The sequence below is a fragment of the Pholis gunnellus genome, assembly GCF_910591455.1.
Source record: "Pholis gunnellus genome assembly, chromosome: 5".
Taxonomy (NCBI): Eukaryota; Metazoa; Chordata; class Actinopteri; order Perciformes; family Pholidae; genus Pholis; species Pholis gunnellus.
Window position 1 is genome coordinate 653,490 of NC_136531.1, and position 15,024 is coordinate 668,513.

The 15,024-nt window shown below is 44.9% G+C and overlaps 1 protein-coding gene across 1 annotated transcript; it reads left to right on the forward strand.

Moving 5' to 3' along the window:
- On the forward strand, positions 1-13,412 carry LOC306696201 (uncharacterized protein; the record flags this gene model as incomplete). The annotated part of the gene is made up of 5 exons (XM_079159754.1): positions 1-104; positions 3,573-4,660; positions 4,747-4,790; positions 7,396-7,444; positions 11,031-13,412. 5 exons carry the CDS (start codon positions 1-3, stop codon positions 12,008-12,010), a joined length of 2,265 nt encoding a protein of 754 aa, XP_079015880.1. The 3' UTR covers positions 12,011-13,412.
- Positions 13,413-15,024: the final 1,612 nt, after the last annotated feature.

Consider the following 15,024-nt stretch of genomic DNA (forward strand, 5'->3'; position numbering starts at 1 on the left):
ATGGCTGTAACGCCCTCCGGCCTCAAGGGGGGGATTAAGGAAGGAAGGGTCGCGGCCCTCATGGGGGTCCGAGGGTGGGGCTCAGGTGGGAACCAGCTGAAAAGGTAAGAACTTTAAAATCCTTCAGCAGACCTGTGGTAACGAGCTCCAGGAGAACGTTCACGTTGTTTCTAGATCTCTTCTGTTCATCAGCAGAGTCATTATTAGAGAGGAGGGACTCGAGCTGTAGTTCAGCTTCAACAGTGAAGAAAATAAACTCAAATAAAACAGGGTTCCTCTCATCCCAACAGGGAGAATTATTAAAGAAACACCTTCATCCGGTGCGTATTTTACGCACGGAGACGCACACCGGATCATGCTGTCTTCCGTCTCTCTGTTCATGAGAACTGGACTTCATGGTTCAAAGTTTCTGATTCTAAAATCACAAACTATGACGTCAGTACATAACATAACGATAGTTATTGAATATTGTAACAGCAGCAGCTCGTGAGCTCGTTTTCTCCAGGACTCAGAAATGAGCACTGTTAAATACGCATCAACATAATATCACGTTTTCTCCACGTTGTTTATTTGTTTTAATCACATTGTTCCTCGTGAAGATGTCAAAGTCCACCGATGAAGGAAGAGTGTGATGAGTGAATGAGTGAATGAGTCATATTAATGATTAAGCCTGTGTGCAGCCTGTCAGTGCTGCTGTCTTCTATCTGAGAGACTAATGAATGAAACCTTCTGTGGATCATTGGAAACAATCCTGCATTAAATATCTTTTCTCTATTTTAAAACAAAATAAATACAAACTATGCACACATTGTGAGAACTTGAAGACTCAGATATAAAATCTAAATCTTTCTCTTTATGCTGATTAATTCTGCTGGCTGTGTGATTTCAGTTTTAATCAACTAACGCCGCCCCTCTCACGTGTCAAACTCAAATCCAACGCACCCTTCCGCGTGCGGCGGTCTACTTCAAACTCTTCTTCATCACCTTCGAAAGCCGCTGAAACTCGGACAGGTTGCACGTCTCTCTTGCCGTCATGGAGCTCCAGGAAGCCTCCGAGGAGCGCGCGTCCTCCCGTGCCCGTGTTATGACGCTCACCCTGCGGCGCGTCCTGGTGGTAGCTCTCCGCCTCAGACGCGCGCTCAAGGTCCCCGGAGACTCCCTGGGTTCCCCTCCACCGAGGCCCACCAGTAAGCCCCCCGAGGCCGCCGGCTCTTCTCTCGGTCTCACGTTTTGCTGAAGGTGTCTGTCGGCTGCAGGTGTGCACGCGCGCGGTTGGCAGGTGACACCACCTGCTGGCTCCCGTATAGTCCTCATCCGGGGTTTATCTAGCGGCTTCCTCCTTCTGTGCATCAGCTCACATAGATCAGAGGTGGACGAACCATTGGTTAGGGTCACATACAGAAACAAAGGTATGGAAGACAATAACTGCAGCAAAAAGATAAATAAAGAAAAGATGAAAAGTTAGACTTGATAATACAAATATTCCCGGTAAGAACGTCATAGTTATGAGATAAAAAGAAATCAGCGTTTAGACCAGAAAGCATCCAAGTATCAGTTTGACGTTGATGATGTAATGAAGAGCTTAAAGGAACAGTGTGTTGTCTTTAAGGGGAACTATTGGCAGGAATGTTATATATTTATTTGTATGTTTTTATTTCTGTTAATTACCTGAAAATAAGAATCGCTGTGGGTTTCTTTCCGTTACCTTAGAAGGAACCGTTTGTATCTCCATACGGAGCTGGACGCCATGTTTTCTACAGTAGCCTAGAGAGGACAAACTAAACTCTGGCTCTAGAGGGACATTTAGTTTGAGTTCTCTCTCTACAAGCTCAGCACACGTGAGAAGTTTCAGCTGGTTACCATCTGCAGCCTCACCATTAGATGGCGCCAGATTAAACACGCCCCTTTAAAGCGGAGATAATTTCACTTAATGTTTGAAATAGGATGTGCATTGTACACAGTGCAATATCATTCTTCTTCTTGTCACATTTTCGTAAGATATGATTTTTTCATCCAGTGGGACTTATTGTTCTTGTTGACACCAAACGCAAATGTGTATAGATCTATGAGTAAGACCAGATGGTACAAACAACCACGTTATACCGACGTTAGCATAGCCTAGCTGTGGATCCAAACTCCATTCAGAAAACAAGTATTTGCTCGTCGTCTAACAAAACATGAATTTAGATTTTTTACAAATCTGCATCAGGATGCAATTATTACGGCATCATTAGTATTCGTCAGTGGCGGGCTGTGCATGTTATAGCCGGGCCTTCACTGCTGTCCTGCAGCTGAAACACAGGTATGGTTATTATTTGTTTAGTGTAAAAATGAAGCTCAACACCTGTAGATAGAGAGCGTCTCCTCTCTGCTCTGACTGCTGCGCGAGGCTGCTGTGGGCGGCGGCGGAGCGGCTCACGGCAGCACCCGCTGCTCGTTCACGAACATACGAGCTTTAACATCAAAACACCAGAAAAGTCTCCATCAACACCAGAACAAGTCGCTAGATTTGTCGCTAGTAGCTTTTGACAAAAAAAGTCTCCACGAGGGTTTGGAAAGTTGCCAGATTTAGTGAGAAAGTCGCCAAGTTGCCAACACTGGCACCGGCTAAATATGTCCCCAGAGCAACATTGGACATAACAATGGTTCCTATCACATATTAAACCAAACAAAAATCTTCATAAAAACAAGTTGTACAAATAATAATATATAAACAAGCATCTTAAAGCTGCTGCAGATGTAAAAACAAACGCATTTAACTTACCAGAGCTGCTGTTCACTATTTAAAGACAAAGTCCATCCTCCTTTCTTTGTTAATAAAGAGTTTAATCTCACGTTGTTCAGTTCATCCGTGTGTTTTAGTTCCAGTCAGAAGTTCTTCTGGATTCATGGACGCCAGTGAAGACAGTCGAGCCTCCTCAGTTGTATTTCTTGAACACGTTTTAATGCGTTTGAGGCTGAACATGTCGCTCCACAGAGGCAGCAGATGTTGGGATCGTCACCGCCCAACATGTCACGCTAGCCCACTGACCAATCACGTACATGTAGGCCAGCTAGCAGCTCTGACACGTCAAAGAATACGCCCACCATGTCAAACTAAAGATCTGATTGGTTGAACACTATGACGATCAACAACATCGTCCCCATTCACTTAACCTGCACATGGATTCACTGGTGAGTCTGCAGGCCTGGGGCCTCTCTTCTACCTAGAGACACAGAGGTGAACTCTGATTGGATCAAAGCTCTACTTAAAACAAGCTGCACTGAAGCAGAGCAGCTGAGGAGCACAGTAGCTGTGCAATGAGAACATAAGATAATGGGAACAATATTTTTATAAATTATGAAATTATCAAATAGCTATAACTTTGTGATTGTGTTTAGAACAGCAGAGAAGGCTTTGCCGACCCCGACGGCCCACCACTGGTGAATACAGCCTCCGGATGATTCGTCACAGGAATCGTCATGTTTTTAAGTTTTCTTCAGTATCACAGTGATGTTTGTCTGTACATCCATGAGACTCTACTTCCTGTTTCCCACCAGTTTTACACTTTGACCTTTCTTGTCTTTTTTAGCCCGAAGAAGCCTTTGTTGCTCTCCTGGTTCCTGTTCCTGCTCGTTCTGGTGCTCCTGGTCTCGTGTTGCATCCTGTCCAGCAGCTCTCTGTCGCTGTGGGAGAGCCTTCCCTTCCAGTACTACCACAGGTTTCACACCCAAACTAGTCGGGTTAATCTACCTCCTCCGTATCGTGTCCATCCCAAACACAGAGTCAAACCAACGGGAATGCATGAAACCACAGAACGCCCTACCGCACCGCCGACCGTGGCCCCTACAGGTGCTCGGTTCCATCAGGCCTACCCACGCAACTACCACTTCATCATGGACAACCAAGAGGTATGCAAGACCGAGACTCCTTTCCTAGTCCTGATGGTTCCGGTGGCACCGGAAAACTTTGCGGCTCGGGACGCAATCCGGCAGACGTGGGGCAAAGACAGCGTGGTTCGGGGCCAGGTGGTGCTCACTCTGTTCATGCTGGGCCTCTCTGGAGGAGCTGATGTGCAGGAGAAGCTCCACCAGGAGAATCTCCAGCGCGGTGACTTGATCCAGAGTGACTTCATGGACACGTACCTCAATCTGACCATCAAAACCATGGTGATCATGGACTGGCTGGCCACTCGCTGCCGGTCGGCCGCATACGCCATGAAGGTCGACTCGGACATGTTCCTGAACGTCGACAACTTGGTGGTCATGCTGCAGAAGCCGGGCATCCCCAAGGTGGACTACCTGACAGGGATGCTCATGTGGAACAGGCCGGTCATCCGTTCAAAGGACTCCAAGTGGTACGTCCCGGAGGAGATGTACCCGGAGCCCCAATACCCCACCTACGCTCTGGGCATGGGGTACGTCTTCTCCAACGACCTGCCAGAGAAATTTGTGGAAGCCTCAAAATCAATCAAACCCTTTAACATAGAGGACGCTTATATTGGAATGTGCATGAAGAAGCTGGGACATGCGCTGACGTCTCCGCCAGATCCCTCCCAGTTCAAGGCCTATAACCAGAGATATGATCGCTGTGAGTACTCAAAGATCATCACCTACATCCTCGGGTCGTCACAGGAGTTGGTGGAATACTGGAGAGACTTGAAGAAGCCAGGACCACCTTGTTAGGACAATGACTGCTACAGATGCACTGAGATGGTTAGCACAGAGTTCTACTGTACTGGTTTGTGATTCTCACGCCATCCTCAGGGTTCAGGTCACCGTCGTCTCAGAACAACTGCACTATAGAAATGGTCAAGAGAAGACTTTTGTTTCTTTGGAACTTGTGTGTATTTAAAACTCCGTTTGTTGGGTTACAAACTAAATAAAAATGATAATGAAGGGAATGTGTGTCCGTGGAAATGTTGATGAGTGGAATTAAAGCCCCGAGGAGCTTTTGAACCACTGCTGGTTGTGGTGGAAAATAATCTTTTTAAGCTCCCTGTGAGAAATAACCGAGATGAGAAACAGACACTAATAATAATCCAGCTGACTGGATAGAGCTCTTTCCCCACAGATGGTTCGGAGGTCTAACCACAAGGAACAGTTTAACGTGCGGACAACCCTCTCTACCCATTGAGCCACGCCCTGAAACCAGAGGTTCATGATCTTTGTAGAGATAGTGTTTAATGTAAAGTGGCCATCCGCTCATGAAGAACAAGCACTTAAAAGATATTTCTACTCCGGACAGAAAGGAAAACAACAAGGCCTCTCTTCGAACACTTAACGTGGACGTTGATCATGCTCAGGACTTCTTCTGTTGTCTTGAATGCGGCAGTGAAGGTTTAATGTCATTAAAGGAAACAGGGAGAACTCACTTTAACTTTACCTTCACTGGTGCACTACTCAAACTGGACTGGTAGAACGGAAGATCACACGATGTGTTTCCCCTCCGAGACCCGTCAAAGCTTTAAGTTAGATAAGTGAGTTTATTTAATGTGGGCCAGAGGGCCGGAGATAACTACTAGTGCTACTTGACTTTGTTTAAAGACAGGACGAGCTTTTTATCAGCCGCTGCGTGTGAACTATCGTTGTTTAATCTGTGGACGCACCTCTCAATCTACAGACATCCTCAGTGTGTCAGCAACATGTGAGAATAAAAGTGTTCACTCATGTTCACTGCACATCCAGAACAAAACGTCTGATACCAACACGGCATTTAATAAATAATGACATTATTTGGTTCAGTGTTTCTTTCATGTGTTTATTTGTATATACTTAAGTTTGTTAAGTTGGGACAAGTTAACAAACGTATTTGGAATGGCGAAACAAATTCAACTTTTTGAATCTATATTGGATTCTTACGTTTCCTTTGATGTCACATATGTGAGGTATGTTTATGTGTTTAGAAAATCTTTCTTTAGCACATATGTTTTAGCATTACTTCTTCATCAGGCGTACGTCTATACGTTCATGATGGAGTGTGGTTTGACCTCTGTTGTTTGTGACGTTTAAGGACAGCATATCAAGTTGCAGGTCTGAAGTGTCTCGTGTTGTCCTTGTATTGTCACCATGTTTGAATCACAGTGTCGGCTACGCTTTGTATTCTTGTTTCATAGTAACGCCCCCGGCTGGATGTCTCCAGGGCTGCAGTTTGGAGGTTAATGAGTGACGGAGGTTAGTGGGACACACCTGGTTCTATTGTGCACTTTGTGACTCATCCAATACATTAGCACCACTGACCTCATTCACCGAGTAGATGCATTACTGAACGCCCCCCCCCCCCCCCCCCCCTTCAGCTAGAAAATGTCACTCAAAGGAAGAATCAAAATGACCACAGAGAAAAAATACAACCACCACAACCAGACCAAAACAACCTCAAAGAGACTCAAGATGACAACAAGGAGACACAAGATGACAACAAGGAGACACAAGATGACAACAAGGAGACACAAGATGACACAAGATGACAACAAGGAGACACAAGGAGACACAAGATGACAACAAGGAGACACAAGGAGACACAAGATGACAACAAGGAGACACAAGATGACAACAAGGAGACACAAGATGACAACAAGGAGACACAAGGAGACAACAAGTGTGCATGTAAAGAGTAGAGCTGTTGAACAGGTGTGAATGTGTTTATGAGTATATTTGTCTCATCTGTAGACTCTGTGGGATCAGGATTATAATAGCAAACTGTTTTATTGTGTATTCATCATTTATCATTTGATTTATTAACAAACCAAACGTTTCAGATAACTCTGGATAACACTGAAGTCAGTGTGACATCTAGTGCTGACAGAAGCACATTACATCATTCATTCAGTGTTTTGATGTGTTTGGGAGGATTTGATGAATCTATTAAATCATCCATTGCAGCTCCTCTGATGATCCACCTGTGAGTGAAATACAATCCTGAAAGTTCAAATGTGGTTATTAAGTCCATTTATCTTCGTGTGATTTGAGTTACTGAACACTTTAATTATAAAGTAAAGAACCAGATTATATAGGACAATATATATTTAATGCATTTGTTATTTCTTATCAACACTGAACTACTTTAACAACACTACTCAAGTCTTCTCTTGTTTCCCTTTAACTATGTTTGTGTAATAAAACTATGAACATGTAAATAATCAGGCCTTCAGTCAATAACCATGAACACGTCTTTAAAATACCACAACAGAGAGTTGATCATGATAGAATATAAAATACAATATTTAAATAAGACATGTATTACATAGATACGGAAACATTAAGGAGTGAAGATCCACCCGGTTCAGCCCCACTGCGCATGTGCGCTACCCACACAGCTGCTGTGGCCCCGCCTTCATTCTGCGGTCTGGAGGGGGGGGGGGCAGGTGAGACTGGGGGCGTGGTCAGTCTCAGGTGACGGTGATCCACAATCATCAGAGCACCGAAGAAGAAGAAAGCAGACAGCGGAAGAACGCTGACCAGACAGGTGAGTAACGTGTTGCACCTCGACCGGACGTCACGTGACTATCCGCGAACAGTGGGCGTGACGGTGCAGATGTAAACAGGAAGTAGATTGGTTGCTTAGTTAAAAAGAAATACGATGAGTGATGACGTAGTGTTTAATCATGACTTAAGATCTTCTCTGTGAACTCAAACAGACACGTTTACTGGAAAGTTGTAGAAGTTGTATTTGTCAGACTTGGCTGCAGCGCTGCAGGTCTTTATCTCTCATCACATTGACTTTAATATCAACACGTACACAGAAAGGGGACTAGATTATGATCCATACATGAGGTGAAGTCTCTGTCTGCTGGAGAGCATTCCATGTGTTGTTCCTTTATACTTTATGTGTTCAGAAATAATAAGAATAAACATGAATAAGGAAAGTCTCCGTTTTGTGTCGCTAACGTGACTTCAGACTGTCCGTCGGTCTGATTCCTCCGCTGGACGCGCTGCTCACTGACCCACTAACAGCTGCTTCCTCCGTAGTGAAGCAGACTGTAACCAGCTGTTCATGTTGAATTGACCTGCTAGTGATCTGATCTTCAGGGAAAGGGTCACGTGATGGGGGCGTGGCCAATCAGGGCAGGACACGTTGTGACTGCTGACAACCAATGAAGCAGTGAACGCTGATCGTTTCTGAACGTATAGTGTGGACATGGTGAGGCTTTAACACAAAATAACATGGAAATAAATCACTTTATTTAGAATGAACTGTTTGCACAGAGGACCATGTTTCAGAGGGAACTCCTCTTATCTTGGAGTTTGAGGTGATACTGTCGCTGAAAATAACAATAAAATGTCAAGAATTGTCTTTATTCTTGTTCTATAATTTCATAAATACAACAAACTATAGTTTTTGTAAATATTATATAACTATATATAAAACTTTATAAGCTGTGACATGAAATAGCTTTTACGGCTCCAGACCCATTCTATTTATAGAGAGTAAAGGTAGTACATGAAGTACTGTGAACTATAGATGGTAGTACATGAAGTACTGTGAACTATAGATGGTAGTACATGAAGTACTGTGAACTATAGATGGTAGTACATGAAGTACTGTGAACTATAGATGGTAGTACATGAAGTACTGTGAACTATAGACGGTAGTACTTCTTTAGGGAAAGAGGTCAAATGAAAAGATAAAGAAACAGCAACACTCTCATTACTGGCAGACGGCCAAAACCAGTATTACTCTACAACCACAGAAGAAGAGCATCAAGCAGGAAGACAAACAAGCAGAACAATGAAGGAGAACCGCAGACAAATGTGAGGGAACAAACAGAACAGAGTTATTGAGAGCTGACTTCAGGACAGAATCATCCACTTTTACTGCTTTTAGCTCTTTGGGGCTTCAGAAAACCAGAATGATGTGATGAGTATAAGTAACAAGTAACAAATGGAAGGAGACAAACCTCAGAGCTTCACGTGGTAAAGCTGCATTCTCTCTAGTGTCCACCAGGGGGCGACTCCTCTGGTTGTATAGAAGTCTATGAGAAAATGACTCTACTTCTCTCTTGATTTATTACCTCAGTAAACATTGTAAACATGAGTTCATGGTTTAGTGTATCGGCTTGAGGAGGAGGAACAACAGGAGGAGGAGGAGGAGGAACAACAGGAGGAGGAGGAGGAGGAGGAACAACAGGAGGAGGAGGAGGAGGAACAACAGGAGGAGGAGGAGGAGGAGGAACAACAGGAGGAGGAACAACAGGAGGAGGAGGAGGAGGAACAACAGGAGGAGGAACAACAGGAGGAGGAGGAGGAGGAACAAGAGGAGGAGGAACAACAGGAGGAGGAGGAGGAGGAACAACAGGAGGAGGAGGAACAACAGGAGGAGGAGGAGGAGGAGGAGGAGGAAGTCAGACTTCAGAACACAAACAGGATTCCCAGCGTCTCTGGTGACGCTTACTTTGTGCTACAGGTCACATTTACTTCAGCTTGTTTGTGTCGCTGCAGCGGCTCACATGTGTGCGGAGTAGATAAAGAAGTGAGCAGAGAGTGAACGTAAGAAGAGTGAGAGAGGAGGAGGACAGCTTCAGGACGGAGGCTCTACTTCCTGAACCTCAGCGGTACGGCACCATCTTAGTTCCTCTGCTTCGGACTGAACGATTGAGCTCATTGTTTCACAGAGAAATGTTCCCCACGGATTAGAAATGTAATGATTCTCATGAATAAATGACTAAGATGGGTTACAATGGGTCGCTATTATGGGATGGAATGTATCTCACCGTCTGAGAACAAGAAATATTGACCTACATTTCATTTAATATTATTTAGTATTTCAGCTCAGTAAAATGAGATATTTACACATACAGTTCTCCGATTTCACAAACACCACAGAAATAAGTGTTCACCTCAGACCTCAGGTCAGAGTTTAGAGTAAGTTCTTCTTCTTCTTCTTCTGCGTTTCGACATCCAGGAAATGAGGCGCGTGCACAATGATTCATCAAACATAATCAGGCTTCAGAAATGTGAGGAAAACCAACGCACATGTACATTTCTGTCCTCGTACGGTTTTATGCATCTGTGTAGGTTTGAGATCCCAGAAGAGCTGCGAGATAGAAGAAGAGCGAGCACAGAGCAGATGTGTTGATATGAAGGCATCGAACAGCTACAGCTGTAATGTGATTATAATGATGGGTAGTGGAAGGTTTGGTGATCTACGAGGTGTGTGAGTTAGTGAGCTGTGTGAGTCCTCATAAGAACAGGACGTTGAGACGGTTTAGTCAAAAAGAGGAAGTGTTGTTGCACATTTCTGTGTCTGAGACGGAGAGCGTGCAGCATTGACCATGTAAGCAGGAATAACCTGAGCGGCATGAGGACGGCTCAACGGGACAATAGGAACAGATCATCTGGTGACTTGAAGCTCGTAACGTCTCTCTGATGGAACGTTATATATATACATGTTTATATGTGGACACTAAATACTGGACCAATGGTTCATGTATTCTACTCACTCACTGACAGCACACACATCTGGAAAGTCCCTTTGTTTCAGTTTCATCTTTGGTGGTTCATTGTTCATTGTTCACAAACTGTACCTTTTATGACAAAAGTCATCTCTTGAAAAGATGGTTTCACCTTAATGTCAGTTTGCTGCTCCACAGAGATTCTTACGGGCAATGAAACTAATTTAATGTAAGACAAGTAATATCCAAACAAATAAAGCCAGCTCAACTTTGTTGACAGCATCATTAGCATCATTAGCATTAATTAGCATCATTAGCTCCAAAAGTCTCTAAATCTAGAAAGAAAGTGTCCAAGTCTTCATCAGTGACAGTCCGTCTCTAATGGTCTCCCTCCAAAGACACGCCCCCTAAATTATCATAGTGAACGTAAACAACCAACATGGCCGCTGTTAGAACTCACAGCTGTTAAGATAGAAGCTGGAGGAAGACTCTGGTGATGAAGAATGAGTGAACGGGCAGAGTGCACCATTTTCCTGCAGCTTTTGGTATTGCATTTTAAATGCATTACATCATTTATTTATTTATCAAATATGGTAGATTGCTGAATTGTGTGTTATCAGAAAAGAGTCCCGTCATAATGTGAGTCTCTTCTGTTTGCAGCTTTAATGGAGAACAGAAGGAGACACTTCAGACACATCCTGATCTGCATCCTGGGAGCAGTGACTGTCTTCTTCATTTATCTCAACTGGGACTGGACCTTCGTAATCAGGATTACTTCAGCACTGTCGTCAGATCCTAGACCGTATCACGTGGCCTATCCACGAAACTACCAGTTCATCATGGACGACACGCCCACGTGTAACACCAAGACTCCTTTCCTGGTCCTGATGGTTCACGTTGCAACCGGTGACGTTGCGGCTCGGGACACCATCCGGAAGACGTGGGGAAGTGACAAACGGGTTCTGGGTCAGCTGGTGGAGGCTCTGTTCGTACTGGGCCTACCCGGGGGAGCTGATGCCGAGCAGCAGCAGGAGAAGCTCAAACAGGAGAACCTGCAGCACCGTGACCTGATCCAGAGTAACTTCCAGGACACCTACCGCAATCTGACCATCAAGACTATGGTGATGCTGGAGTGGCTGGCTGCGCACTGCGTCAAGGCTTCCTATGTCATGAAGATTGACTCTGACATGCTACTGCACGTCCACAACGCGGTGAAGCTGCTGCTGGATCCCAGCACGGCCAAACACAACTACATGACAGGTTTGGTGTGGTGGCACAGCCCGGTTTCAAGGAACCCATTCAACAAGTTCTACATGCCCAAAAGCGTGATAGCGGAGCCAGAGTACCCCCCGTATCCTCTGGGCATGGCCTACGTCATGTCCCTGGACCTGCCGGCCAAGATCCTGGCAGTCTCTGCTCAGATTAAACCGATCTTCATTGAAGACGCCTACCTGGGTATGTGCCTGAAGCGCCTGGGCATCTCCCCCACCGACCCTCCGGAAGAAACTATGTTCATTGTGGACCCCGGGCATCCTCTGAGCAGCTGCAACCTTTCAAAAGTGATCGCAGTGACGACGACGAGCATCCCACAGATGACGAGTTACTGGGAGAGGAGCAGACAGCCAGACGCTAAATGTTGAACCCTGTTTTAAGTTTACCGAGACCGAGTTTACACTTCTGCTGTTTGTACATATTGAATCTGACAAATACAATGTGTAGAAACGTCTAGAGCGGCATCAGACTGATTCTCTACATCATCACAATGTAACCATAATTGTGTCAGTTTGTCTGAAATATGTGTTAAACTCTTTGATTTCTTGAAGGTTTATTTTCCCCTCAGCACTCTGAGTTAAAATAAGAGACGTAGAAGTGGACGTAGTCACTGTGACGTCGCCCATTCGTTTCTAGATGTTTGATCAACGCCATCTTGTTTCTTTTGCAACTAGAAATGACACGAGTGTTGAGCTACGTACTTCAGCTTTGGCTTCACTTTTCAGACACGGCGGTTGCCATCCATGGTTAAAACCTAGTTTTAAAGTGTTGAATATTTCACTTTCTATCTTATGTTTCCTCTATTGCATATATGGGTTAGCAGTGCTTTCATCAATCAGGTCCTTCTACGTCACCAAGACGTTTATCATTCTCAGGGAACGGGTCACTTTCAATGCTCCTCCGCCCTGAACTGGGGAAGACGGGTTTCCAGTACTATGCATGTAGTGGGATGGACTGCAGACTGTACTACTCACACATTCATTACTCTGTGGGACATTAGAGTGTGACTTGGTAACCTTGTTCTCCATGAAGGTGACTTTTTGAATGTGTACGGGTGACTGAATTTTCTCATCGTAATGTATTGCTTCCCTTTTTCTCTCCCACCAGGACACTGATTTGTGCCGAAATGTTTAATCTTTCCGTTCATTTACTCTGCATATAGATACGTACACATCCTGAGGTGTTCTGTCCGTCTGCAGGCTCAAAGGCCCACAGCGAGCCCAAACACTTCCACAAGCTGAGAAGCAAGAAGCTGAAGACGCTCTTCTGTCCCTTGGGTTCTAATCTGCTGCTCTAACCCTCAGTGTTGTTCAACCTATGCTGAGCCGCGGCACGCCAACAAGTACAAAATCACACCTTTTAGCATAATACAGCACATATGGCTGGGTGTCACACTCCCTGGACTATATGAGGCACACAGAGGCCAAAGTCACACATTGGGACATAGTTGAGGTTCAAATAGAGTCAACATTTAATAAACAGGATAGAATGGATTTTGAAGTGCAGAAATAAATGTGTCACACGTGTCTGAAAATAGTAGCAGCTCAGACGCTCAACAATGGCAAATTATTTACAACAACTAAATAAAATGTTTTTGGACCGATGCACGACACACCTGACGATCGCGGCTCTGAGTGACCTGCAGCTCGTGAAGGAGACCAGGTCTGAAGACCAGAGGAAGAGGAACACACTTCCACCAGAATGATGGACAGAAAAGTCCATCAGACCCGTCGGGTGAAAACAATATATTTACAGACGTGAACGTGTGAAGTAATGTTAGTTAATGAGCTTCTCAAACCTGCTGTTTGCTGCATTAATGTCTTCAATAAACGTCCAGCGATTGATGAACGTTGATGAATGACATGAATCTATTGATGTTCATCCTTATTGATCGTATCATGTGATCTCTCTGAAGCTACGATGAGTACATTAACCTGAGTAGTATGTTTAATCGTATCTCAACGCCTCGAGATGATGCTTCTAACATCCTTCATGGTTCCGTTGTCTCCTTAGATTAGTGTAGTTTCACTGTTTGACTCGTTCTGTCTGCTGTATGTCGGTGGGCTCTTGATGGATGCATCAGTTCTGCGTTGATGTGAAGTCCACAGTGACAGCAGAGTTGTGTTTCTGCTCGTCTCGAGTCTCCGGATCGTCCGCTGAATATCGAGCCGAGTTCTGATGACTCAGCGCTGGAGTTTAGGTCCTTCTGCCTCCTTCCTCTGACTCCGGCCTCTCCGGCTGTAGCTGTCGCTCCATCCAGAAGAGGGCAGACCGACATCAGGAAACAATCCTCAGTTCAGATGTTAAAGAACACCGTGTGAAGCTCATACGTGTGTGGATCGTGACCGTGAACCTTGATGAATCAATGACACGATTCAGAAGTCAAATCAATGTATTCAGCCAAAGAGGATGAGTTTCCCACCGTAGACACACATCATCAGAGGAGGGACGGCTGCTTCATTGATGGTGTGTAGTGGATGTGTAAGCGTAGCAGCTTCAGGATATTCATTCAGATTCTCGTCTTAAGACAAAGAGCCGCTTCAGGTGAAGCTGACAGCAGTTAAAGATGATCTATCGTTGAGACCAACAGGCGGCTCATGAAGGCTCGTTATCTCCCCCATGATGTCCTCTCTGTCACCCTGAGGAAACACAGAGCTCTGCAGGTCGTAACCCTCAGCTGGTCCTGTGTATGTGGACCCTGAAGACTGGACCAGTGGTCTCTGACCAGACCATCGTCTAAAGATCGTTTGTCTGAACAGCTCACTTCACTGAACCTTTGGTTGAGGAACACAGATTCATCGTCGATACGCCAGAAACAAAAAGCACATTTCTGAACATTCAGAGCTTCTGTCGAGGTTTGATGATGTCATCAATCTGGAACTAAAACGCGACTCATTCGATTAAACGTTTTCTTCTAATAAATCGACCGTGACGTCTCGGTGGAGCGCTGAGCGAACGCAGGAACATCTTGTGATTTCAACGACTTATTTAAGTAATTAAACTATAACAGAGTTTGATGTATAAACGTGACTCATGGTTGGATGCTCTGGAGTTAATGGAAATACTTGAATCAGCTTTTTCACGACGTGTTCTGCTGCCGTCTCTACGAGCAACCAGGAAGCATTCAGGCCGAGAGTCACCAGGTAACACGGTCACTCATTAAACCAGCACACTGGCGTCTGTGGCCGCGAGCCCATTTTAAAACGTAATGAAGTCAAGTACACTCAATAAATATTCACGGTGCTTTCAGCCCTCCTGAGGAAGAAGACTCTGTTCGTCTGTTCGTCTGTGAAACGGCATCGAGTGACGAGTTCTTCCTCTCAGTGATCTCAGCAAAGCAAAGCTGAAACTAAAGCCGTCGTCCATCTCGCTCATGAAACTC